The 24,137-nt window shown below is 38.7% G+C and overlaps 1 protein-coding gene across 3 annotated transcripts in view; it reads left to right on the forward strand.

Annotated features, from left to right (window-relative positions):
- The window catches only part of MATCAP2 (microtubule associated tyrosine carboxypeptidase 2), a 52,823-nt gene that overhangs the window by 22,891 nt on the left and 5,795 nt on the right, over window positions 1-24,137 (forward strand). For 2 of the 3 annotated variants that reach the window (XM_059396575.1, XM_059396578.1), the window contains exons 3-6: window positions 17,462-17,605; window positions 18,162-18,294; window positions 18,810-19,115; window positions 22,308-22,405. In XM_059396575.1, coding sequence (XP_059252558.1) covers window positions 17,462-17,605; window positions 18,162-18,294; window positions 18,810-19,115; window positions 22,308-22,405 — 681 coding nt within the window. The remainder of the gene's footprint in view (window positions 1-17,461; window positions 17,606-18,161; window positions 18,295-18,809; window positions 19,116-22,307; window positions 22,406-24,137) is intronic. The other variant, XM_059396577.1, reaches the window with a different exon arrangement.

Raw genomic sequence — 24,137 nt, forward strand, 5'->3', positions numbered from 1 at the left:
TATGGCCCTTCTTTTCACTACATCTGTATCTTTGGGGTAAATACCCAGTAGTACAATTGCAGGGTCATAGGGTAGCTCTATTTTTAATTTCTTAAGGAATCTCCACACTGTTTTCCAAAGTGGCTGCACCAACTTGCATTCCCACCAATAGTGTAAGAGGGTTCCCCTTTTTTGACATCCTCTCCAACACTTGTTGTTTACTGTCTTATTAATTATGGCCATTCTAACTGGTGTAAGGTGTTATCTCAGTGTGGTTTTGATTTGAATTTTCCTGATGGCTAATGATGATGAGCATTTTTTCATGTGTCTGTTGGCCATTTGTATGTCTTCACTGGAGAAGTGTCTGGTCATGTCTTCCACCCATTTTTTTTGATGTGATTGTATGTTTTTTGAGTGTTGACTTTGAGGAATTCTTTATAGATCTTGGATATTAGCCCTTTGTCTTTAGTGTCATTTGTGAATATCTTCTCCCATTCCATGGGTTGCCTCTTTGTTTTGTTGACTGTTTCCTTTGCTGTGCAGAAGCTTTTTATCTTGATGACGTCCCAAAAGTTAATTTTTGCTTTTGTTTCCTTTACCTTTGGAGACATGTCTTGAAAGAAGTTGCTGTGGCCAATGTCGAAGAGGTTACTGCCTATGTTCTCCTCTAGGATTTTGATAGATTCCTGCTACATATTGAGGTCTTTTATCCATTTTGAGTTTATCCTTTGTGTATGGTGTAAGGGAATAGTCAAGTTTCATTCTTCTATACATAGCTGTCCGGTTTTCCCAGCACCATTTATTGAAGAGACTGTCTTTTTTCCACTGGATATTTTTTCCTGCTTTGTTGAAAATTATTTGACCATGGACTTGTGGGTCCGTATCTGGGCTCTCTAGTCTATGTGTCTGGTTTTTTAAGTTCAGGTCTGTGAATTATCAGGCTTACACATTTCACAGTACTCACCATAGCACATACCCTCCCCAATATCCATAACCCAACCATCCTATCCCTAATCCCCCACCCCCCAGCAACCCTCAGTTTGTTTTGTGAAAGTAAGAGTCTCTTATGATTTTTTTCCCTCCTGATCCTATCTTATTTCATTTTTCCATTCCTTACCCCTGTAACTCACCAGCCCTGCCTCTCAAATTCCTCATATCAGGGAGACATGTGATAATTGTCTTTCTCTGATTGACTTATTTCTCTCAGCATAATATCCTCTAGTTCCATCTATGTCATTGCAAATGGCAAGGTTTCATTTCTTTTGATGGTTTCATAGTATTACATGGTATATATACCACATTTTTATTCATTCATCTGTTGATGGACATCTAGGTTCTTTCCATAGTTTGGCTATTGTGGACATTGCTGCTATAAACATTTGGATGCATGTGCCCCTTCAGATCACTACATTTGTATCTTTGGGTAAATACCCAGTAGTGTGATTGCTGGGTCATAGGGTAGCTCTATTTTCAGCTTTCTGAGCAAACTCCATGCTGTTTTCCAGAGTGGTTTCACCAGCTTGCATCCCTGCCAACAGTGTAGGAGTGTTCCCCTTTCTCCGCATCCTCTCTAGCATCAGTTGTTTCCTGACTTGTTAATTTAAACCATTCTGACTGGTGTGAGGTGGTAGTTCATTGTGGTTTTGATTTGTATTTCCCTGATGCCCAGTGATGTTGAGCATTTTTCATGTGTCTGTGGCCATCTGGATGTGTTCTTTGCAGCAATGTCTGTTCATGTCCTCGGCCCATTTTTTTTTTTAAGATTTTATTTATTTATTTGCCAGAGACACAGGGAGAGAGAGCGAGCGAGCACAGGCAGAGGCAGAGAGAGAAGCAGGCTCCCTGCCGAGCAAGGAGCCTGATGCGGGACTCGATCCCAGGACCCTAGGATCATGACCTGAGCCGAAGGCAGCTGCTTAACCAACTGAGCCACCCAGGTGTCCCCCTCTGCCCATTTCTTGACTGGATTATTTATTCTTTGGGTGTTGAGTTTGATAGTCTTTATAGATTTTGGATACTAACCCTTTATCTGATATGTGGTTTGCAAATATCTTCTCCCATTCTGTCAGTTGTCTTTTGGTTTTGTTGACTGTTTCCTTTGCTGTGCAAAAGCTTTTGCTATTGAATGTTTTTCCATTTCCCATTAGTTCGTTTTTGCCCTTGCTTCCCTTGCCTTTGGTGATGTTTCTAGGAAGAAGTTGCAGTTGAGGTCGAAGAGGTTGCTGCTTATGTTCTTCTCAAGGATTTTGATGGATTCCTGTCTCACATTGAGGTCTTTCATCCATTTTGAGTATATTTTTGTGTGTAGTGTAAGGAAGTTGTCCAGTTTCATTCTTCTGCATGTGGCTGTCCAATCTTCCCAACACCATTTGTTGAAGAGACTGTCTTTTTTCCATTGGACATTCTTTCCTGCTTTGTCAAAGACTAGTTGATCAGAGTTGAGGGCTTATTTCTGGGTTCTCTACTCTGTTCCATTGATATATGTGTCTGTTTTTGTGCCAGTACCATACTGTCTTGATGATTATGGCTTTGTAATAGAGCTTGAAGTCTGGAATTGTGATGTCATTAACTTTGGCTTTCTTTCTTTTCCTTTTTTTAAAGATTTTATTTATTTATCTGACAGAGATCACAAGTAGGTAGAGAGAGAGAGGAGGGAGCAGGCTCCCCGCCGAGCAGAGAACCTGATGTGGGGCTCTTTCCCAGGACCCTAAGATCATGACATGAGCTGAAGGCAGAGGCTATAACCCACTGAACCACCGAGGTTCCCCTTTGGCTTTCTTTTTCAACCTTCCTCTGGCTATTCAGGTTTTTTCTGGTTCCATGTAAATTTTTAGGATTATTTGTTCCATTTCTCTGAAAAAAAATGGATGGTATTTTGATAAGGATTGCATTAAATGTGTAGATTGCTTTATGTAGACATTTTCACAATATTTTTTCCTCCAATCCATGAGCATGGAATGTTTTTCCATTTCTTTGTGTCTTCCTCAATTTCTTTCATGAATACTTTGTAGTTTTCTAAGTACAGATTATTTGTCTCTTTGATTAGGTTTATTCCTAGGTATCTTATAGTTTTGGGTGCAATTGTAAAGGGATCGACTCCTTAATTTCTCTTTCTTCTGTCTTGTTGTTGGTGTATAGAAATGCAACTGATTTCTGTGCCTTGATTTTATATCCTGACACTTTACTGAATTCCTGTGTGAGTTCTAGCAGCTTTGGAGTGGAGTCTTTTGGGTTTTCCACATAAAGTGTCATATCATCTGCAAAGAGTGAGAGTTTGACTACTTCTTTGCCCATTCAGATGTCTTTAATTTCTTTTTATTGTCTGATTGCTGAGGCTAGAACTTCTAGTACTATATTGAATAGCAGTGGTGATAGTGGACATCCCTGCTGTGTTTTTGATCTTAGCGGAAAAGCTCTCAGGTTTTCCCCATTGAGTTGATATTTGCTGTGGGTTTTTCATAGATGGTTTTGATGATATTGAGGAATGTACCCTCTATCCCTACACTTTGAAGAGTTTGAATCAAGAAAGGATACTGTACTTCGTCAAATGCTTTTTCACCATATATTGAGAGTGTCCTATGGTTCTTGTTCTTTCTTTTAGCTATTAATGTACTGTATCACACTGATTGGCTTGCGGATGTTGAACCAATCTTGCAAACCCAGGAGTGAATCCCACTTGGTCACGGTAATTAATCCTTTTAATGTACCGTTGGATCTTACTGGCTAGTATTTTGGTGAGAATTTTCCCATCTGTGTTCATCAAGGATATTGGTCTGTAACTCTCCTTTTTGGTGGGGTCTTTGTCTGGTTTTGGAAGCAAGGTAATGCTGGCCTTATAAAATGAGTTTGGAAGTTTTCCTTCCATTTCTGTTTTTTGGGAACAATTTCAGGAGAATAGGTATTCTTCTTTAAATGTTTGGTTGAATTCCCCTGGGAAGCCGTCTGGCACTGGGCTCTTGTTTTCTGGGAGATTTTTGATGACTGCTTCAATCTCCTTACTGGTTATGGGTCTGTTCAGGTTTTCTATTTCTTCCTGGTTCAGTTGTGGTAGTTTATATGTCTCTAGGAATGCAACCATTTCTTCCAGATTGTCAAATTTGCTGGCATAGAGTTGCTCATTATTTGTTCTTATAATTGTTTGTATTTCTTTGGTGTTTGTTGTGATCTCTCCTTTATCATTCATGATTTGATTTATTTGGGTCCTTTTTTCTTTTTGATAAGTCTGGCCAGGGGTTTATCAGTCTTATTAATTCTTTCAAAGAGCCAGCTCCTAGTTTCCTTAATTTGTTCTACTGTTCTTTCGGTTTCTATTTCATTGATTTCTGCTCTGATATTTATTATTTCTCTTCCCCTGCTGGGTTTAGGCTTTCTTTACTCTTCTTTCTTCAGCTCCTTTAGGTATAGGGTTAGGTTGTATACTTGAAATATTTCTTGTTTCTGGAGAAAGGCTTGTATAGCTATATACTTTCCTCTCAGGACCACCTTTACTGCGTCCCACAGATTTTGAACAGTTGTGTTTTCATTAATTTTTGTTTCCATGAATTTTTTAAATTCTTCTTTAATTTCCTGGTTGACCCATTCATTCTTTAGTAGGATGCTCATTAGCCTCTATGTATTTGAGTTCTTTCCAACTTTCCTTTTGTGATTGAGTTCTAGCTTCAGAGCATTGTGGCCTGAAAATATGCAGGGAAAGGTCCCAATCTTTTGGTACCAGTTGAGACCAGGATTTGTAACCAGGATATGATCTATTCTGGAGAAGGTTCCACATACACTAGAGAAGAATGTGTATTCTGTTGCTTTGGGATGGAATGTTCTGAATATATCTGTGATGTCCATCTGGTCCAGTGTGTCATTTAAGGCCTTTATTTCCTTGCTGGTCTTTTGCTTGGATGATCTGTCCATTTCAGTGAGGGGAATGTTAATGTCCCCTACTATTATTGTATTATTGTTTTTTTGTTTTTATGTGTTTCTCTGATTTTCTTATTAGTTGGTTTATATAGTTGGCTGTTCCCATGTTAGGGACATAGATATTTAACATTTTTAGATCTTCTTGTTGGACAGACCCTTTGAGTATAATATAGTGTCCTTCCTCATCTCTTATCTTAGTCTTTGGCTTAAAATCTAATTTACCTGCTATAAGGACTGCCACCTCACCTTTCTTTTGATGTCCATTAGCATGATAAATTGTTTTGCACTCCCTCACTTTAAATTTGGAGGTGTCTTTGGGTCTAAAATGAGTTTCTTGCAGACAGTATATTGATAGGTTTTGGATTTTTATCCATTCTGATACCCTGTGTCTTTTGATTAGGACATTTAGCCCATTTACATTCAGGGTAACTATTGAAAGATATGAATTTAGTGCCATTGTAATGCCTGTAAGGTGACTGTTACTGTATATTGTGTCTGTTCCTTTCTGGCCTACTACTTTTAGGCTCTCTCTTTGCTTAGAGGACCCCTTTCAATATTTCCCATAGGCCTGGTTTGGTGTTTGCAAATTCTTTTAATTTTTGTTTGTCCTGGAAGCTTTTTATCTCCTATTTTCAATGATAGCCTAGCTGGATATAGTATTCTTGGCTGCATATTTTTCTCATTTAGTGCTCTGAATATATCATGCCAGTTCTTTCTGACCTGCCAGGTCTCTGTGGATGAGTCTGGTGCCAATCTAATATTTCTACTGTTATATGTTACAGACTTCTTGTTTTGAGCTGCTTTCAGGATTTTCTCTTTGTCACTAAGACTTGTAAATTTTACTGTTAGATGATGGGTGTGAACCTATTTTTAATTGATTTTGAGGGGGGTTCTCTGTGCCTCCTGGATTTTGATGCTTGTTTCCATTGCCATATTAGGGAAGTTCTCTACTATAATTTTCTCCAAAATTATATCTTCTGCCCCTCCTCTCTCTCTCTCTCTCCTTCTTTTGGGATCCCATTATTCTAATATTGTTTCATCTTATGGTATCACTTAGCTCTCGAATTCTCCCCTCGTGATCCAGCAGTAGTTTGTCTCTCTTTTGCTCAGTTTCTTTATTCTCTGTCATTTGGTGTTCTATATCACTAATTCTTTCTTCTGCCTCATTTATCCTAGCAGTAAGAGCCTCCATTTTTTATTGCACTGCATTAATAGCTTTCAACTTGGTTGAAATTAATAGATTTCAACTTGGTTAGATTTTAATCGTTAATAGCTTTCAACTATTGGTTGAAATTAATAGATTTCAACTTGGTTAGATTTTAGTTCTTTTATTTCTCCAGAAAGGGATTTTATTTCTCCAGAAAGGGATTCTCTCATTTGTTCTATGCCCTTTTCAAGCCCAGCTAGCACCTTGATAATCATCATTCTGAACTCTAGTTCTAACATATTACCAATGTCCATATTGATTAGGTCCCGAGACTTTGGTACTGCTTCCTGTTCTTTATTTTGTAATGAGTTTTTCCACTTTGTCATTTTATCCAGATAAGAATATATGAACGAGAGGGTAAAATACTAAAGTGTGGCAAAGACCCCCAAAAAATATACACTAACCAAATAGAAAGAAACCCAAAACTGGGGGAGAATATTGGGGGGGGGTGTAAAAATAAATAATAAATTAAAATTTAAAATTAAAAAAAAATATATGTATATATATATTTTTTAGACCAGTGGATAAAACAGAGCGACCCATTTGAGTTTGGGTGTAATCTGGTCTCTTAGAAGAAACTACCTCCCAAAAGTTTGAAGAAAGAAAAACTTATATATATGCAAACATAAGGGTAAACACGATGAAGGGATGGAATATGACTGTAAAGATGAAAATTTAAAACAATTCTAAAAAGGAATTGACAAGTTGGTTGGAAAAAGGAATAAAAAGAGGAGAATGTGATCAGGCTGGAGCTAGATTTAGGGTATAATTTGATCTACTAGAAGAAATTCTATCAAAATTTTAAAGGAAAAAACCCTGTATGTATACAAAAAATGTTAAATACAATGAAGGGATAAAATATGACTATAACAATGAAAATTTTTAAAAATCTTTTTAAAAGTGATAAGTTAAAATAGTTAAAAATGTTAAAAGAGGAAAGAGGAAAAGTTAACAAGGATAGAATAAGAAAGAAATAAAATTAAAAAACTTTAACTTTGCAAGACTAAAGCATCATGGGAGAAAAGCTATGAATTCGGTGTTGCTTTCCTCTAGCTCAGAAGTTCTGCAGTACTCATTGATTGGTGAACTTGGTCTTGGCTGGACGTTCTTGCTGATCTTCTGGGGGAGGGGCACGTTGCAGTGATTCTCAAATGTCTTTGCCCAAGGTGGAATTGCACTGCCCTTGCCAGGGGGCAAGCTAAGTAATCTGCCTGGGGTTGCTCTCGGTAGCTTTTTTTCCCTAAACGCTTTCCATACAGCTTTGGAGGATGGAGTGAAGATGGCGGCCTCCCACTCTTCCCATTGGAGGAACCAAGAGCTCAGGGCCACACTCCTCAGTGCGCCCTCAGAAAAAAGCAGTCAATTCCTCCCATCTCCCCGGCTGCACTCTGTGCTCACCTGGCTGATGATGGAGCATTTCTATCTTTGGCACCTGGCCCCCTTTGGAGTCTCCCAATCCAGCAGATTCCTGCCACACACCCCTGTGCAGATCCTCCAGATCTGCCACTTATGGGGTCCCTGCTCAAAGAGCCGTGACCCGACTCTGCCTTGGATCATGGTTTAAGGTAACCTTGAGCTGAGAGCCCACTGCTCAGATCCATCTCTGTAGCCAGCTTCCCTGCTCCTATACCTGTCAGCTCTGCCACACTCAGACACCCCCAAGCTTTCTGTGACCCCATGGGTCCCACACTGTCCCCACGAGAGTTCCACCACCATTTAGTCTCTGGAATTACATCCCTCAGTGGAGCAGACTTCTGAAAGTTTTGATTTTGTGCTCAGCTGCTCCACCGCTTGCCTGGAGCCAGCCCCTCTCCCTGCAGTCTATCTTCCCGACTATTTGGATTCACTTTTCTGCATGTCCTGCCTTCCAGAAAGTGGTCGATTTTCTATTCCTAGAATTGCTGCTCCTCTTCTCCTCTATCTCCTTTTGAGTTTGTAGGTCTTCAGAATGGTTTGATAACTATCTATCTGAACTCCTGGGACCTAATGTTGTTTCAGTCTTTTACTCCTCTGCCATCTTGCTTCCCCTCTCTATGTGTCTGTTTTTTTGCTGTCTTGGTGATCACAGCTTTGTAGTAAAGCTTAAATCAGGCAATGTGATGCCCCCAACTTTGTTTTTTCTTTTTCAGCATTTCCTTAGTAATTTAGGGTCTTTTCTGGTTCCTTAAAAATTTTTGGATTGATTGTTCAAGCACTTTGAAAAATGCCAGTGGAATTTTGATCAGGATGCATTGAAAGTATAGATTGCTCTGGGTAGTATACACATTTTAACAGTGTTTATTCTTCTGATCCATGAGCATGGAATGATTTTTCTTTTTTTTTTTTTTTGTGCCTTCTTCAATTTCTTTCATGAAATTGATCGATTACCTCCTTAGTTAGGTTTATTCCAAAGTATCTTACAGTTCTTGGTATTATAGTAAATGGAATTGATTTTCTAATTTCCCTTTCTATATTTTCATTGTTAGTGTATAAGAAAGCAACTGATCTCTGTGCATTGATTTTGCATCGCCACATTACTGAATTGCTGTATGAGTTCTAGTAGTTTGGGGGTAGAGACTTGGGTTTTCCATATAAAGTATCATGTTGTCTGCAAAGAGAGAGAGTTTGACTTCTTCTTTGCCAATTTGAATACCTTTTCTTTTTGTCGTCTGATTGCTGTTGCTAGGGCTTCTAGTATATGTTGAACAACAGTGGCAAGAGTAGGCATCCTTGTCATTTTTCTGATCTCAAAGGGAAGGCTGTCAGCTTTTCCCCATTGGGAATGATATTCACTCTGGGTTTTTCATAGATAGATTTTATGAAGTTGAGGAATGTTCCCTCTATCCCCTTACTTTGAAGAGTATTAATCAGGAACAGATGCTGTTATTTTGTCAAATGCTTTTTCTGCATCAGTTGAGAGGACCATGTGGTTCTTCTCTCTTCTCTTATTGATTTGTTCTATGACATTGATTGATTTGTGAATGTTGAACCACCTTGCATCCCATGCATAAGTCCCATCTGGTCGTGGTGGGTAATGTTTTTAATGCACTGTTGGATCCTATTAGCTAGGATCTTGTTGAGAACATTAGCATCCATATTCATCAGAGATATTGGTCTGAAATTCTCCTTTTTAATGGAACCTTTGCCTGGTTTGGGGATCGAGGTAATGCTGTCTTCATAGAAAGAGTCTGGAAGTTTTCCTCTGTTTCTATTTTTTGAAACAGCTTCAGGAGAATAGGTATTATTTCTTTGAATGTTTGGCAGAATTTCCCAAGGAATCTGTCATGTCCTGGCTCTTATTTTTTGGGAAGTTTTTGATCACTGCTTTAATCTCATTGCTAGATATTGGTCTATTCAGGTTTTCAGTTTGTTCCTGTTTCAGTGTTGGAAGTTTATAGGTTTCCAGGAATGCCTCCATTTCTTCTGGGTTGCTTAACTTATTGGCATATAACTGTTGATAATAATTTCTGATGATTACTTCTATTTCCTTGGTGTTAGTCATGATCTCTCCCCTTTCATCTATAATTTTATTAATTTGGGTTCTCTCTCTTTTCTTTTGGATTAGTTCGGCCAGTAGTTATCGATCTTATTGATTCTTTCAAAGAACCAGCTTCCTTTTTTTTTTTTTTTTTAGGATTTTATTTATTTATTTGACAGATCACAAGCAGGCAGAGAGAGAAAGAGAGGAGGAAGCAGGCTCCCCACTGAGCAGAGAGCCCCATGCGGGGCTCAATCCCAGAACGTTGGGATCAAGACCTGAGCCGAAGGCAGAGGCTTTAACCCACTGAGCCAGCCAGGCGCCCTGAAGAACCAGCTTCTTGTTTCGATGATGTGTTCTGCTGTATCTCTAGTTTCTAACTCATTGATCTCTGCTTTAATCTTGATTATTTCCCTTCTTGTATGTGGGGTTGGCTTAATTTGTTGTTGATTTTCCAGTTCTTTAAGGTGTAAAGAAAGTTGGTTTATTCAATTTTCTTGAGTGAGGCTTGGCTGGCTATGTATTTCCCCCTTAGGATTGCCTTTGCTATATCCCATAGGTTTTGGACCGATGTGTCTTCATTCTCATAGGTTTCCATGAATTGTTTAAGTACTTTTTGATTTCCTGATTGATCTAAAAATTCTTGAGCAGGGGATGGTCTTTAGCTTCCAAGTGTTTGAATTCCTTCCAAACATTTTCTTGTGGTTGAGCTCCAGTTTCAAAGCATTTTGGTCTGAGAATATGCAAGGAATAATCTCAGTCTTTTGGTATCAGTTAAGCCCTGATTTGTCACCCAGTATGTGGTCTATTCTGAAGTGAGTTCCATGTGCACTTGAGAAGAATAAGTATTCTGTTGTTTTAGGATGGAATGTTCTGTATATATCTAAGAGGTCCATCTGGTCCAATATGTCATTCAAAGCCCTTGTTTATTGATTTTCTGCTTGGGTGGTCTATTACTGAGAGTGGTGTGTTAAGATCCCCTACAATTAATGTATTCATATCAATATGACTATTTTGATTAATAGTTGGCTTATGTAGTTGGCTGCTCCCCTATTGGGGAGGCATAAACATTTACAATTGTTAGATCTTCTTGGTGGATAGACCCTTTAAGAATGATGTAGTGTCCTTCTGTATTTCTGACTAGTCTTTAGCTTAAAATCTAATGTATCTGATATGAGAATTGCCACTCCAGCTTTCTTTTGAGATCCACTGGCATGAAAAATGGTTCTCCATCCCTTCACTTTCAGTCTGCATGTATCATTAGGTTCCAAATGTGTCTCTTGTAGACAGCATATGGACGGGTCCTGTCATTTTATCTAGCCTGCAATCCAGTGCCGTTTTATGTGAGCATTTAGGCTGTTCACATTGAAAGTGATTATTGAAAGATAAGTTTTTATTGACATCATGTTGCCTGTGAAGTCCTTTTTCCTATAGATTGTCTCTGTAAATTTCTTCTCTCTGTCACTCTTGGGTTCTTTCTTCTTTTATAGAACCCCCATTAATATTTCTTGTAGTGCCAGGTTGGTGATCACATCATCTTTTAAGCCTTGCTGGTCTTGGAAGCTCTTTATCTCTCCATCCATTCTGAATGCCAGCCTTGCTGGATAAAGTATTTTTGGCAGCATGTTCTTCTCATTTAGTGCCCTAAATATGTCTTGCCAACCCTTTCCAGCTTGCCAGGTTTCTCTGGACAGGTCTGACATTATTCTGATGGTCCTTCCTCTGTATTTAAGGAATCTCTTCCCCCTAGTTGCCCTTAAGATCTTTTGTCTGAAATTATGATTTGTGAATTTCACAATTAAATGTCTGGATGTCTTACTAGACTCGCTGATCTTTGAGCGGGGGTCCTTTCTGCCTCTAGGACATGAACACTTGTTCTATTCCCCAGATTAGGGAAATTTTCATACAGAATTTTTACAGCTATATCTTCTAGTCTTCTCTCTGTCTCCACCCCACTCAAGAATCCCAATAATTCTGACATTGGAATGTTTCATGGCATCACTTATTTCCCTGATGCTGTTTTCATGGCTTCTAAGCTGTTTTGTTCCAGGCCTCCTCCTGATCCTTCTTTACTATTGGTTTGTTTTCTAGATCACTAATTCTATCTTCTGCCTCAGTTACCCTAGCTGTAAGAGTATTCAGATTAGATTGGATCTCGTTGATAGCATTTTTTAGTACTGCCAGATCAGCTCTTACTTCTGCCCTTAGAGATTCTATGTTGTCACTAATGGTCTTCTCCAACCTAGCCATTGCCCGGGTGATTGTTACCCTGAATTCCTTTCCAACATACTGTTTATGTCCATATCTAATAATTCTGTCTCAGAGGGCACAGTCTCTGAATTTTTCCTCTGTTGGGTCTCCCTCCTCCTAGTCATTTTGGTGAGAAGTGGTTGATGGGTTGTATAGCTGAATATATCAACCACGATCCAGGCAAGTGCTCCCTTTTTTGGCGCCACAGTAAGGATCAACCATAAAGCAGTGCCAGGTACCTTATGTATTGTCCAAAAATTAAGTCAACTGCCACATTATCTTCTCAGAAGGACAGTCATCAGGACTCCTCTGGGCCTTTCTGTATGTCACTTTCTAACATGGCAATGGAAGAGTTGGCCAGGTATTAAGAATGAACATAAAAGTACAAAGTCAGATTTCTGCAGATTAGGGGACTGAGATCTGGATAAAAGCATGTGTGTATATTAAACTGTTTTGGTTCCAGAAGTTTTAAAACTGATCAATGAAATTATGTAATGTCTGATTGTTTACTGTGTATATTTGCTATTCTTACTTGGAGGGAAGTAGAGAATATATTTGATGTCTATGGATAAATCAGGGCTAGATCTCCTCATGGATGAGCGAAGTGGCTGCTTGCTCCAAGATTAGGCCTCAAGAACGCAAGCCATACTAACTCTTCCTAGCAGCAATCTGCACTGCCTAAAAATTACGACAGAAAGATATTTTTGAATTTTCAGTTTTTCTTTTCCCCACGTTTTCTTTTTCTTTTTTTTTTAATACAAATACTCCAGAGAAAATATATCAACAACTAACTGGCAAGTGGGAGAAAGGTGTGGAGCCTGATTGATTCACTCTTTCCCTCTTCTTCTGTCCTCCCCCTCCTCTCTACCCCTCTTAAAAAAAAAAAAAAGTATCGAGAAGAGAATAAAATCCCATGATTCTATCATCCACAGATAGTCACTATTCACATTTAGTGTTTCTTGTCCCATGCCTAATGGTGTTGATAACTGATGTTAGTATACTTTTGTTTACATATTTGTATCTTCTCATGTCATTAAAAACTGTCAGCATTTCCTTTTTGTCAGCATAATTTTCACTGACTGTATATATTTAATAAAATGGGTATACAGTATGCAGTGTATGGGTATGCAGTGAGCCATGCAGTGGAGGTGCTGACTAGGATAGGCTTGCACCAGCATTTAAGTCAAGGAAGGGGGACACAGCTGAACCAGTTGCATAGGAATTATTCTTTCCTTCTCCCAGCCCTCAGTATACTGAAGACAAAGAGAGGCCTAGATAACTGCAGAGGGATGAGAAGGAATCACGTCACTATTATACCTTTCTTTCTCAGTGAAGGTTCTTTAGGCCTCAGGGCAGACCTGTCCTGGGAGAGGGGAAAGAACTGTAAATTAGATGTGATTGACATTTTAAATTGGATTAAGTTTGCTTGAAATGGACTTTTTTTGAATACTTGAAAATTATTGGAAAGCTGAAGAAACTGATATTCAGGGATAGGAAGGTGAAATTCTGGATGGCAAATTGAAAGCAATGATTGGAGAAAAATAATTAAGCCACTTCTTGTTTTAATTCCCCACCATGTAATATCGGGAAATTTTTTTTTTTTTAAAGATTTTTTTTTTTTATTTATTTATTTGACAGAGAGAGATCACAAGTAGGCAGAGAGGCAGTCAGAGAGAGAGAGAGGAGGAAGCAGGCTCCCGGCTGAGCAGAGAGCCCGATGTGGGACTCGATCCCAGGACCCTGAGATCATGACCTGAGCTGAAGGCAGCGGCTTAACCCACTGAGCCACCCAGGTGCCCGGGAAATGTTTTTTGATTAACTTTAATGATAATGTAGTAGAGAGATTTTACTTGAAATTTATTCCCTCTTAAAATAGCCATGTGGATGAGGCCTGTGAAAGCATGATTCTCCAAGTTGTATTGATAGGGAGTCTCTGAACTCAAGGGAGAAGGGATGATCTTCTCCCTTCTTTTTTCTTAAAAACAAAAACAAACTTTTGGTAGGGGGGGGATGAGGAGATGTGGATCAAAGGGTACAAACTTTCAGTTAAAAACTGAGTAAGTCCTGGGGAACTAATGTACAGTATGATGATTAAAGTTAATAATACTATATTGTATACTTGAAATTTGCTAAACTTTTAGATGCTTTTACCATACACAAAAAAATGGTAATTACAAGAGGTGATAGCTGTGTCAAATTAACTTGATTATGGCAATCATTTCATAGTGTGTACAGATATTAAATATTTACATTGTACCCCTTTAAAAAACACATCACATGGTGTGACCTACATATATATTTTTGTCAGTCATACTTCAGTAAAACAGGAAAATGGCTTTTTCCCCTTGATCATAACATTAATATATTCATACTGTAAAGCATTTTAAAACTTCTGAAAAGTACAGATAATAAACCTCAATGCAGTCCATCACTCCATCCCAAACAGGAACAGCAGCCTTTGGGAATATTCTTGCAGGTTTCCTTGTGTCTTCGTAAATTGCTTATTGCCCCTTCCTTTTTCCAAAGCTGAGATCATACTCATAAAATTTTTGTAGCCTGCAGTTGAGGCTGCATAGAGAAGCAGAAATGGTAACATAAAAATATTCACTGATGAAGTGACCACTCAGCATTTCTGACTTCTCCCGGGAAGCTTGAATTTATCCACCCAATTTAGCCACTGTTTCTTTCTCTGTGCCAGGGGCTATTCCAATGCAGATAAGATTGGGAAGTTATTTCTGGAGGTCAGTGAAAGATACTGGAGATCTATATGCTCACTGACAAATCTGTCTAGGTTGGACCAGTTGAAAAACTGATGAAGCAGTCAACAGAGATGACAAGAAGATAGGCATTTTATTTTATTTTTTTTTTAAGATTTTTGATTTATTTTTTAGGAACAAGGGGGCAAGGGACAGAAGGCTAGTGAGAAGCAGGCTCCCTGGGAGCCTGTCATGGTACTTGATCCCAGAACCCCAGGATCATGACCTGAGCTGAAGCTGGACACTTAACCATCTGAGCCACCCAGGTGCCCTGAAAATAGGCTCTTTAAAGAAAAGTATTGCACATGACATCATATTAACCTAACCTTTGGGGAACATCAGTATAGCTCCCAGGTAGTGTTGCTATTGTGATGCCAGTAAGCAAGATGAAATGAAGGATGTGGTGTTCTGTTGTATATCATTTTGTAGGAAAAATCAACCCCCCCCCCAAAAAACCCACTATTTTTATTCATTCTTTGATCCAATATTTAGTACCTGGATATAAAGTTTGCCTAAATGTTGTTAAACTGCCAAGCATGTTTCATCCTAACATTTATAGGGTTCTTTCTCATTATAAATTCCCTATCAGATTTGTTTCCCATTATGAATATGAATGAATACTTATTATGGATATGAATACTTACTAGCCTTCTACTAATACTACCAGGTGACACCTGTATTTAATTTTTATTAATCCTGTAAACTGCTTATAACTTACATAATAAACACTGTAGTTCCCCTTATCTGCGGTTTCAGTTACCTAAGATCAGCCTTGGTCTGGAAGCAGATGATCCTCTTTCTGACATGCTGTCAGAAGGTCAGTGGTAGCCTAATGCTGCCTGTGTCATTCACCTCCCTTCATCTTATCACATAGGCATTTTACCATCTCACATCATCACAAGAAGAGTGAGTATAGTTCGGTAAGATATTTTGAGAGAGAGACCACATTCATATTATAGTATAGTGGTATAAATGTTCTATTTTGTTATTATTACTGTTAGCTTCTTACTATGCCTGGTTTATAAATTAAACTTTATCATAGGTGTGTTTGTATAGGAAAAACATAGTGCACATAGGGTTTGGTACTCAGTGCAATTTCAGGCGTCCACTGAGCTCTTAGAACATATCCTCTGCAGATAAGGGGGGACTACATAGTAACCAAATAACATTTTTTCTTGTGAGTAAGCATAAGCTAGAAAAGCTATTTTTATCTGAAATTAAGTAAATACTTAAAAACCTGTAATTCCAGGTTATGATATATTTCCTTAACCTTTTTTAGGTCTAAATAATAGTCCAATATAGAATGTACCACTTCTGTCTTTCCTGGAATTAGGGCCAGATTTCTCATATTCTTCTCACTCTGATACATTGATGACTAGTCATCATTAGACTGGTATATTCAAAAAGCTTTGCTAATCTGCTAAAGTGGGTTTTTAATTGTGAGCTTTTATTCTTTTAATTACAATAGTTGTCATATAAATAATTAGCATCTGGGGTTTTTGTGCTGTATTCCAATTCTCCAGGATCTTCCTTTTTACCATGCACATCAATCACCTGGGGATCTTGTTCTGATTCAATAGGTGTGGTGGGGGTAAAATTCTGCATTTGAAACCAGCTCAGATATGAAGCCCATGCTGCAAGCCTTTGGACCACACTTTGAATTGTTGCCTTTTTGATAACAGTTTTGGGAACAAAAGCCAGTCAAAGCTTGTTGAAGCCATTTCTTGTTATAACTTTATGACACATGCCTTGTTTATTAGTAATACATATTTTTCCAACAGGAAAATAGATGTTGAATTGTAGCGTGTGAGTTTTTCTAGTTTTTGTGTTGGGCATACTATCTACAGTGGTGGCATTTAGAAAGAATGAATGTACCGATGACAGCAATGATGTAGTAATAACTGACAGGTACTGATGACTTATTAGGCCCCAGACGCTGTGCTTTACAAAGATTGACTAAATTTTTTGAACAAAACCATGAAGTAGACATTATTATTGTTACTCCATTTAAAAATGAAAGGCTTGGTAAAAAGTTAAATGACTTGCCTGTGGTCACAGAGCCAGAGCAGGGACAGAACTGGGACATCAACACAAGAAGTTAGTCTGACTCTAAAGCTTCGTGTTTGGAAAATCTTTTCTTGTCTGACAGTAGTCCAAAAACTAGACATCATAAGATGGATTTTCTAGCTTCTTTCCCAAAAGATTTTTTAAAGATCATTTTCCTTATGTTTTCCTTCCTTGTGGCTTTCCCAAGATACTGGTGATCTCTAGCTTTTTTAAGTCTTCCTTTTTGTATATTTGTATTTAGATCTCAACTTTCATATTCTTTTGATGTAAAAATTTATAAAGAAGGAGTAGTAGGTAGTACCCTGCCCTGAATGAAAGATAAAAGTGTTTTTAGTAATGTTGAGACTGTTTTATTTGAAAGACGAGCCCTGGAAAACTTTAGATTTATAAGATTATCAGAGAAGAATGGCTATTTCTTTTGAGTGTTCTTAAAACTTGGGCTATTTTTCTCTTTATCTAAATGGCAGTTGTAATTTAGTGATTAATCTGGAGACACACCTTCCATTCTGAGTTCTCCTGCCAGACCACCAGATGGTCTTAGAGAAGCCAAGGAGCCCCTCTGCCTTGCCTTCTCAGCCTGTCAAATGACAGCACTAGTACCTTTAACTCTTAGGCTGTGAAGGGAAAGAGGATTTGTAAGTAGAGATGTTTGTAAAATTTGTGACAATGAGTGAAAGCTGTTTAGAATTAGATATGGTACCTCCCTTGCAGTTTCATTTGGAAGTCAATAAACACAGCACAGGTCATGATCCCTAAGAATATAACTGGCTTATTACTCATCTCCAAGTAATAAGAGATTATTTATTTTCATTATCCCTGTTTGTTTGTTTTTTACAGTCCATCAATATTATGGAACTGACTTTACAGAAATATGGAAGTTATGAAAAATTTGAGCAGGCCACTGGTGGCAGCCTGCTATCTAAAACTCGAATCTGGAGTCATGTTCGGAAGTACATGATGAAAGAAGGCTGCCTGGGTGAGGTATGAATCGGGAGTGACACGAGATGCTGTTGGCATTTTAACTGCTCATTAAATTAGTCACCCAGAGATCTCACTATATTGAATTGTTGTGTTCAACTTCATTATGTTTTTCTTTACTTATACTACCCTTTCTGTATAGCCTATGGGATTATGGGAATTTTTTAATGAAAATTATAATGAAGCAATTTGCCTCAGTGGCCTCCTCTTATTAGCAGCCCGCTCAGAATGACCAAGCAGTGAAGTGGTCTCTGGCTTGTGTACCATCCTTTGCATCATTTTAACTGGGGCCGGGTTCGGGGGGTCTGTATTTGAGAGCACAACAGGGCACTGCTTCTTCAGTATAGCCCTCTACTTTTCTTCATTCCAGGAAAGGCTCTTGGGTTGCCCATGCTTAGAAGTGGAAGGGTCAGAAGTAATTATCATCATCTTGGTATCAGGAGATTCACATTGGAAATAAAAATGTACTGGTTTATGGGTCTCTTGTTTCCTGTGAAAGCTTCCTCTCCCCAGCCTCTACATTTTGTTTTATATAAATGTATTTGTGTCCTCTTCTTAGATTGTAGTTCATCTCACTGAAGATCTGCTTTCCCGAGCTTCAATGACAGTGGTAAATGGGTGCCCAACACTGACCATTAATGTTTCCACAGCACGTGAGCACTGGCTGGAGGGAATGCTGAGGCATGAAATAGGTAGGGGTAGCCCTTCATTTGTTCACTTATAATATCAGAAATCAGCTGCAAAGAAACCTTTTTATAATGGTTTTTTTCTTAGCAGTATTTGGCGAAAGGTAATGAAATTGTTAGTTTTCATTTGAGCTAAGATATTAATGTTTCAGTTCAGATTAGATTTTTTCAGTATCATGTAGCTGTATTGAGCTTGGATTAACTCCTGGATTTCAGTTCACCTGTGTTTCTGAAACCAAGGGAAATGGAACTGAATGCTGGATTCCTTTCAGATATCAAGTCTCTGATTCTTCCCTTTAAGAAAATAAATTGTACAAAAGTCACACTTCTTTGAATGATACATGCAGTCCTTCTGAAGGCAAGAGTACCTCCTTCAAAAAGCTTTAGGGTCAGGTCATTTTCCACTTTGTTTTGATTCATAGGTACACATCAATTTGGTTTTAGAACTGTTGGTAGAATCTTTTGTGGAAAAGAATTAAAATGTCATTTCTCGTTTTTCACATGCCTTTTCTTCTCCATAGGCACACATTATTTTCGAGGTATTAACAACCTTCAGCAGCCATGGAACAGTTGGACTGGTCGTAAAAAACATGAGCTAAAGCCAAACAATCCCACAGAGGAAGGACTGGCAAGTATTCACAGCGTCCTTTTTAGAAAAGACCCCTTTTTATGGAGGGCGGCCCTCCTCTACTACACTGTTTATCGAGCCAGCCAAATGTCTTTTTGCGAACTCTTCAAAGATATTGGAAAGTTTGTCAAGGACCCCAATACAAGATGGGATTATTGTGTACGAGCCAAGAGGGGATGGACTGATACTTCTCAACCAGGTGGGTGTCCCTTGATTGTGTGTTTGCCTTATGGTCAGTTGTCTGTTGATTTCAATTACATCCTCATCCACAGAGAAATCACTCACTAGTGAAAAATTAAACCGTTGTTACTTGAGGTCAATGCTAGTCTTCCCAAACCATATTTTGTTAGCATTCTTTATTCAGTTATCATTTTGAAAAATTTCAAGCCTATACAAATATGGAAATGATAGAATTAACACTTATATTACCCATCCTCTAGATTCACCAATTATTAACATTTTGCCAGTTCTTTTTCTTGCTCTCATTTTAAAAACAGCTCTACTTCACTTGACCTACAGTTTGCCCATTAAAATATATAGCTCAGTGGTTTTTAGAATATTCATGGAGTTGTGCAGCTATCACCACTGTCTAATGTTCTCTTTGACCATTAAATTCTCTGTCAGGCATACTGCATAAACAGTTTTGTTGAGCTCTCTGGCTCTAAGTTTGTCTGGTTCTTTTATTTGGGACATATCCTCTGTCTTCCCAGTTTTTTGTGACTCTATCTGTGTTAGGAAATTCAGCTGCATCTGTCTCCTGCTCTTTAGAAGAGTGGCCTTATGAAGAAGAGCTTCTGTAGTGTTGTGTATTTGGGGCTGGGCATGCGGGGCCAGCAAGATCCACAGTGGTCTGCTAGAGGGGATCTACAGCTGTCTGGGAAAACTCCTGTGGAGGCCAGGTTGGAGGGGGTGGATCCACAGGAGATTGCAGGGGTAGGGTGTGCTGTTTGGAAGCTGTGTGAAGGGTCTGTGTGAAGAGACCTGCAGCTGCTTTGGAGAACTCCTGCAAGGGTAGGCTAAGAGAGCAGGGTATGCTGTTGACAAGCTAGGTGGAGAGTATGCTTGTTCTTTCCCGTTTCTAGGTATCTAGGCTGGGGCAGGGAGAGGAATGGCACCTGTCAGCTCTTTTGTTCTTAGAGGAGTCTCCTGAAGATCCCTGCTCCTCCAGCACGTATTCTGAGATTAGTAAACATAAATCTCCTTCTCATATACCCTACCTAAAGTTGCTGCTATGCTGTATCTCAGTGGGGCTGTTTGTTATGCTGTCTCTTTAAGGGCAAGGATTTGATTTCCTCTTGCTCCCCCAAATCTAAGCTTGGTGATTTTTAAAGTTCTTCATATTAAGCCCCACTAACTATAAGAACTCATGAAGATAAGTCCCTCTGCCTTTCAAAGCCAAACGTTATAGGGATTTGTTTCTGGAGTGTGGGTCCCTTATGTTTGGGGTAGGTGTTATAGGGTCTGCTCCTCTCCTTTCTCTTTGCTTGCAATATTCCTCTCACCCTTCCCCATCCTTACGGTGTCCTCTCCTGAGGATAGTCTTCTGGGTCAGTTTGGTTTCTGACCACACCTCTGCCCTGTCCACCCTTTTCAGTGTGACCTCTTCTCTACATTTAGCTGTGGAGAGTCTGTTCTGCCAATCTGCTGGTTGTTTTCTGTTGGGTATTTACACTGACATGGGTATTCATAACTAGGTCTACCTGGGACAAGGTGAGCTTAGGATCCTTTCTCAACCATCTTCCCTGTGAGTCCTTTGTCATTGGGGTTTTGATTTGGGTTTCCCTGATGACTAATCATGTTGAGCATCTTTTCATGTGCATTCATTGCATATTTTATGTAGAGAAGGGGTCTAAATAGACCCTTTGTCCATTTTTAATTGGGTTATTTGTCTTTTTATTATTGAGTTGTAGGTGTTCTTTGTATATTCTAGTTACGAAGCTCTTATGATTTACAAATATTTTCTCTATTCTGTGGGTTGTCTTTCACTTACTTAATAATGTTCTGTGACTTTTTAAAAGTACACTGTACACTTGCTCTTTTATTTCTGAAGCCCTGAGCATGCATCTCCTAAGAATACATTCTTCTAATACAATATCATTATCACACTTAAGAAAGTGAGCATAAATTCAACAATCTTAACTAATACGTAATATTTGGATTTCCCCAAATCATCTATTCTTCTAAGTTCCTATTTTGCTATAGTATTTTTTTTAAGATTTATTATTTGATAAGCAGAGATCACAAGTAGGCAGAGAGCAGGCAGAGAGAGAGAGGGAAAAGCAGGCTCCTCACTGAGCAGAGAGTGCAATGCAGGGCTCAATCCCAGGACTCTGGGATCATGACCTGAGCCAAAGGCAGAGGCTTTAACCCATTGAGCCACCCAGGCGCCCCTTTCCTATAGTATTTTAAAGCCAAATACCATGTTCTCTACCTGTAAGTCTTTACTGATAAGGACAGTTTTATTCCTCCTGAAAAGTAGGAGCAAACAACTCATGACATCTGAACCTCGTTGAAAAAATGTTCCACCTTTTTTCCATAATTTCCATGCTATTTGCATACTGAAAAAATTAATTTAATACAATTTTAGTCCATTTAATAAAGAAGAATTTTATAAAATTAACACAATTTATGTCATGATGGGAGAAAAGTTTTCTTTGTAAGTGGAACACTTCAACTAGTTCAGATTTCATGAGCTCTTCCTTTTTCTGTCTTCATATTTTCTTCTATTTTTATTTTTTTTAAAAGATTTTATTTATTTGACAGAGAGAGGGAGAAAGCAGGCTCCCTGCCAAGCAGAGAGCCCGATGCGGGACTCAATCCAGGACCCCATGATCATGACCTAAGCCAAAAGCAGAAGCTTAACCCACCGAGCCACCCAGCGCCCCTATTTTCTTCTATTTTTAAATCTCATTCTAATTCTTGTTCTCATATGGAAGAAGAGTATCAATATCTGTTTTTAATGGGGTGAGGGGTGGTATTTTTAAAAACTGAGTTTCTGAACTCCCATCTTCACATTGCCCGCGTGAGACTTACTGAGCTATAGCCATTCTCCCTGCTGCCCCAAGTGACTCCTTGCACATGGGAGTTCAGGTTATGAAGAGTCCTAAATGATCAGTGTCTCTTTATAATTAGAAACAAAATTTTTAACTATGTTTTAACTATGGGGAATGGGAATCTGGGGAAAAGAAATTCATAAAGAGATGCTACCAGTCTGCACATTATCCTGGTCCTACCTAAGACCTTGCATTTTATATTATGAAGATAGGTAATTCTAATTTACCATACCATTTTTATTCAGGACTGATGCCTACAGTAAAGGGAATGTGTTAGTAGCAATTATTTAGTAATTTTTTTAAAATATTAGAAAATAAAAGCTCTTGTCTTCCTCTAGGCTGCTTTAGTAAAGACCAGGTATACTTGGATGGGATCCTACAAATTCTCCGGTACAGAGAGACCATTGACTTTCATCTACTGACTGCCCTGGGCAAGGTGAGTGAGACCAGTGGCAGGTAGTCTAGAACACACCAGGTCATCATTCCCTTAGGCTTGGTTTAAGGATTAAATAAGATTCAGATTCCAGTGGTTACTGTTAGTTACTGCCAGATCTCTCCCTCATAAAAGGTACCTTTTTTTTTTTTTAAAGATTTTATTTATTTGACAGACAGAAATCACAAGTAGGCAGAGAGGCAGGCAGAGAGAGAAAAGGGGAAACAGGCTCCTGCTGAGCAGAGAGCCCTATGTGGGGCTCGATCCCAGGACCCTGAGACCATGACCTGAGCCGAAGGCAGAGACTTAATCCACTGAGCCACCCAGGCGCCCCACCTTTCTTTTTTATATTAAGTAATCTGTGGGGTAATACCTAAGAATGTACTGTTCTTTAACAACCTTGCAAGGAATGGTTTTAACATCCATTGATGATCTTTTCCCATATCCGTTAACTACAATAGTGTCGCAAAATAGAGATCTTCAAATTATTACATTTCACTCCCCCTTTAAACAGTATTATTATGGACTTAAGTTCTTTTTTATTCATCCCTTCTAGTGGCTGCTCCTGTGTTTTTAAAAACATGCCACCCTGTTTTCTGGCAAAGTAAAATATTCTGGGTCCATCTTATTCAAATCTCAGACAAGATTATTTCTCCAAGGAAGGCTGGATTCCTTTTAGTGAAAATGGTATTTAGAAAACAAGTACTAGGTGTGCTTATTACTTCTGGAATGTTGATGCTTCTGTGTCTTTCCAGTGAGCAAATCATGTATTTGTTTTAAATCATAGGGTGTTCTAATTCACATCACACACGTAAGTTTTTTACACCTTTTTTCCCATTCCATATGTGTGTCTCCCTTCTCTTCAAATGAAAATTATGTTTACCAACTGCAGTATTTTATCTATTATGTTTACTCATTCTTTCCTATAATAATAAACTCAGGATGGTTAGAGCACCTGGGTGGTTCAGTGGGTTAAAGCCTCTGCCTTCAGCTCAGGTCATGATCCCAGAGTCCTGGGATCGAGCCCCGAATTGGGCTCTCTGCTCTGTGGAGAGCCTGCTTCCCCCTCTCTCTGCCTGTCTTCCTGCCTTCTTGTGATCTCTCTGTCAAATAAATAAAATCTTAAAAAAAAAACAAAAAAAACAAAAAAAAACCTCAGGATGGTTGAAAGAATTACTGCTACTAAACAGTGGGTATACAAATCAAAATGGTCCAAAACTTTTGGGACACAGCAAAAGCAGTTCTAAGAAGGATGTCTATAGTGATACAGGCCAACATCAAGTAACAAAATCTCAAACAACCTAACCTTACACCTAAAGGAGCTAGAAAAGAACAAAGTAAAATTTGAGTGGAAATTAATGAACTAGAGACTAAAAGATTAGCAAAACCAGATCCTGGTTTCATTGAAGAAAAACAATTGATAAACCTTTAGCCGCCAGACTGATTAAGAAGAGAGGACTCAAACTGGAAGTGAAAGTGGGGAAATAACTGGTACTACAGAAATAGAAAGTAGAAACATGCAATCCTCTAAAATGGAATCAGAAAGAAGTAGAGAATCTTTTTTTTTTTTTTTTCTGTTGGAACTCAGTCTTTAATTCACACACACACACACACAGCACAAAATGGCCCCTGCTTGCCATGGCCTAGGATTCACGAGGTAGGGATGGTGGAGCTTACAAACAAGGGAAGGTCCCTGAACCCCGAGATCCCTCAGCTGCTTTCTAGAAGTAGAGAA

Source organism: Mustela nigripes, chromosome 4, assembly GCF_022355385.1.
Source record: "Mustela nigripes isolate SB6536 chromosome 4, MUSNIG.SB6536, whole genome shotgun sequence".
In the NCBI taxonomy this organism is placed as follows: Eukaryota; Metazoa; Chordata; class Mammalia; order Carnivora; family Mustelidae; genus Mustela; species Mustela nigripes.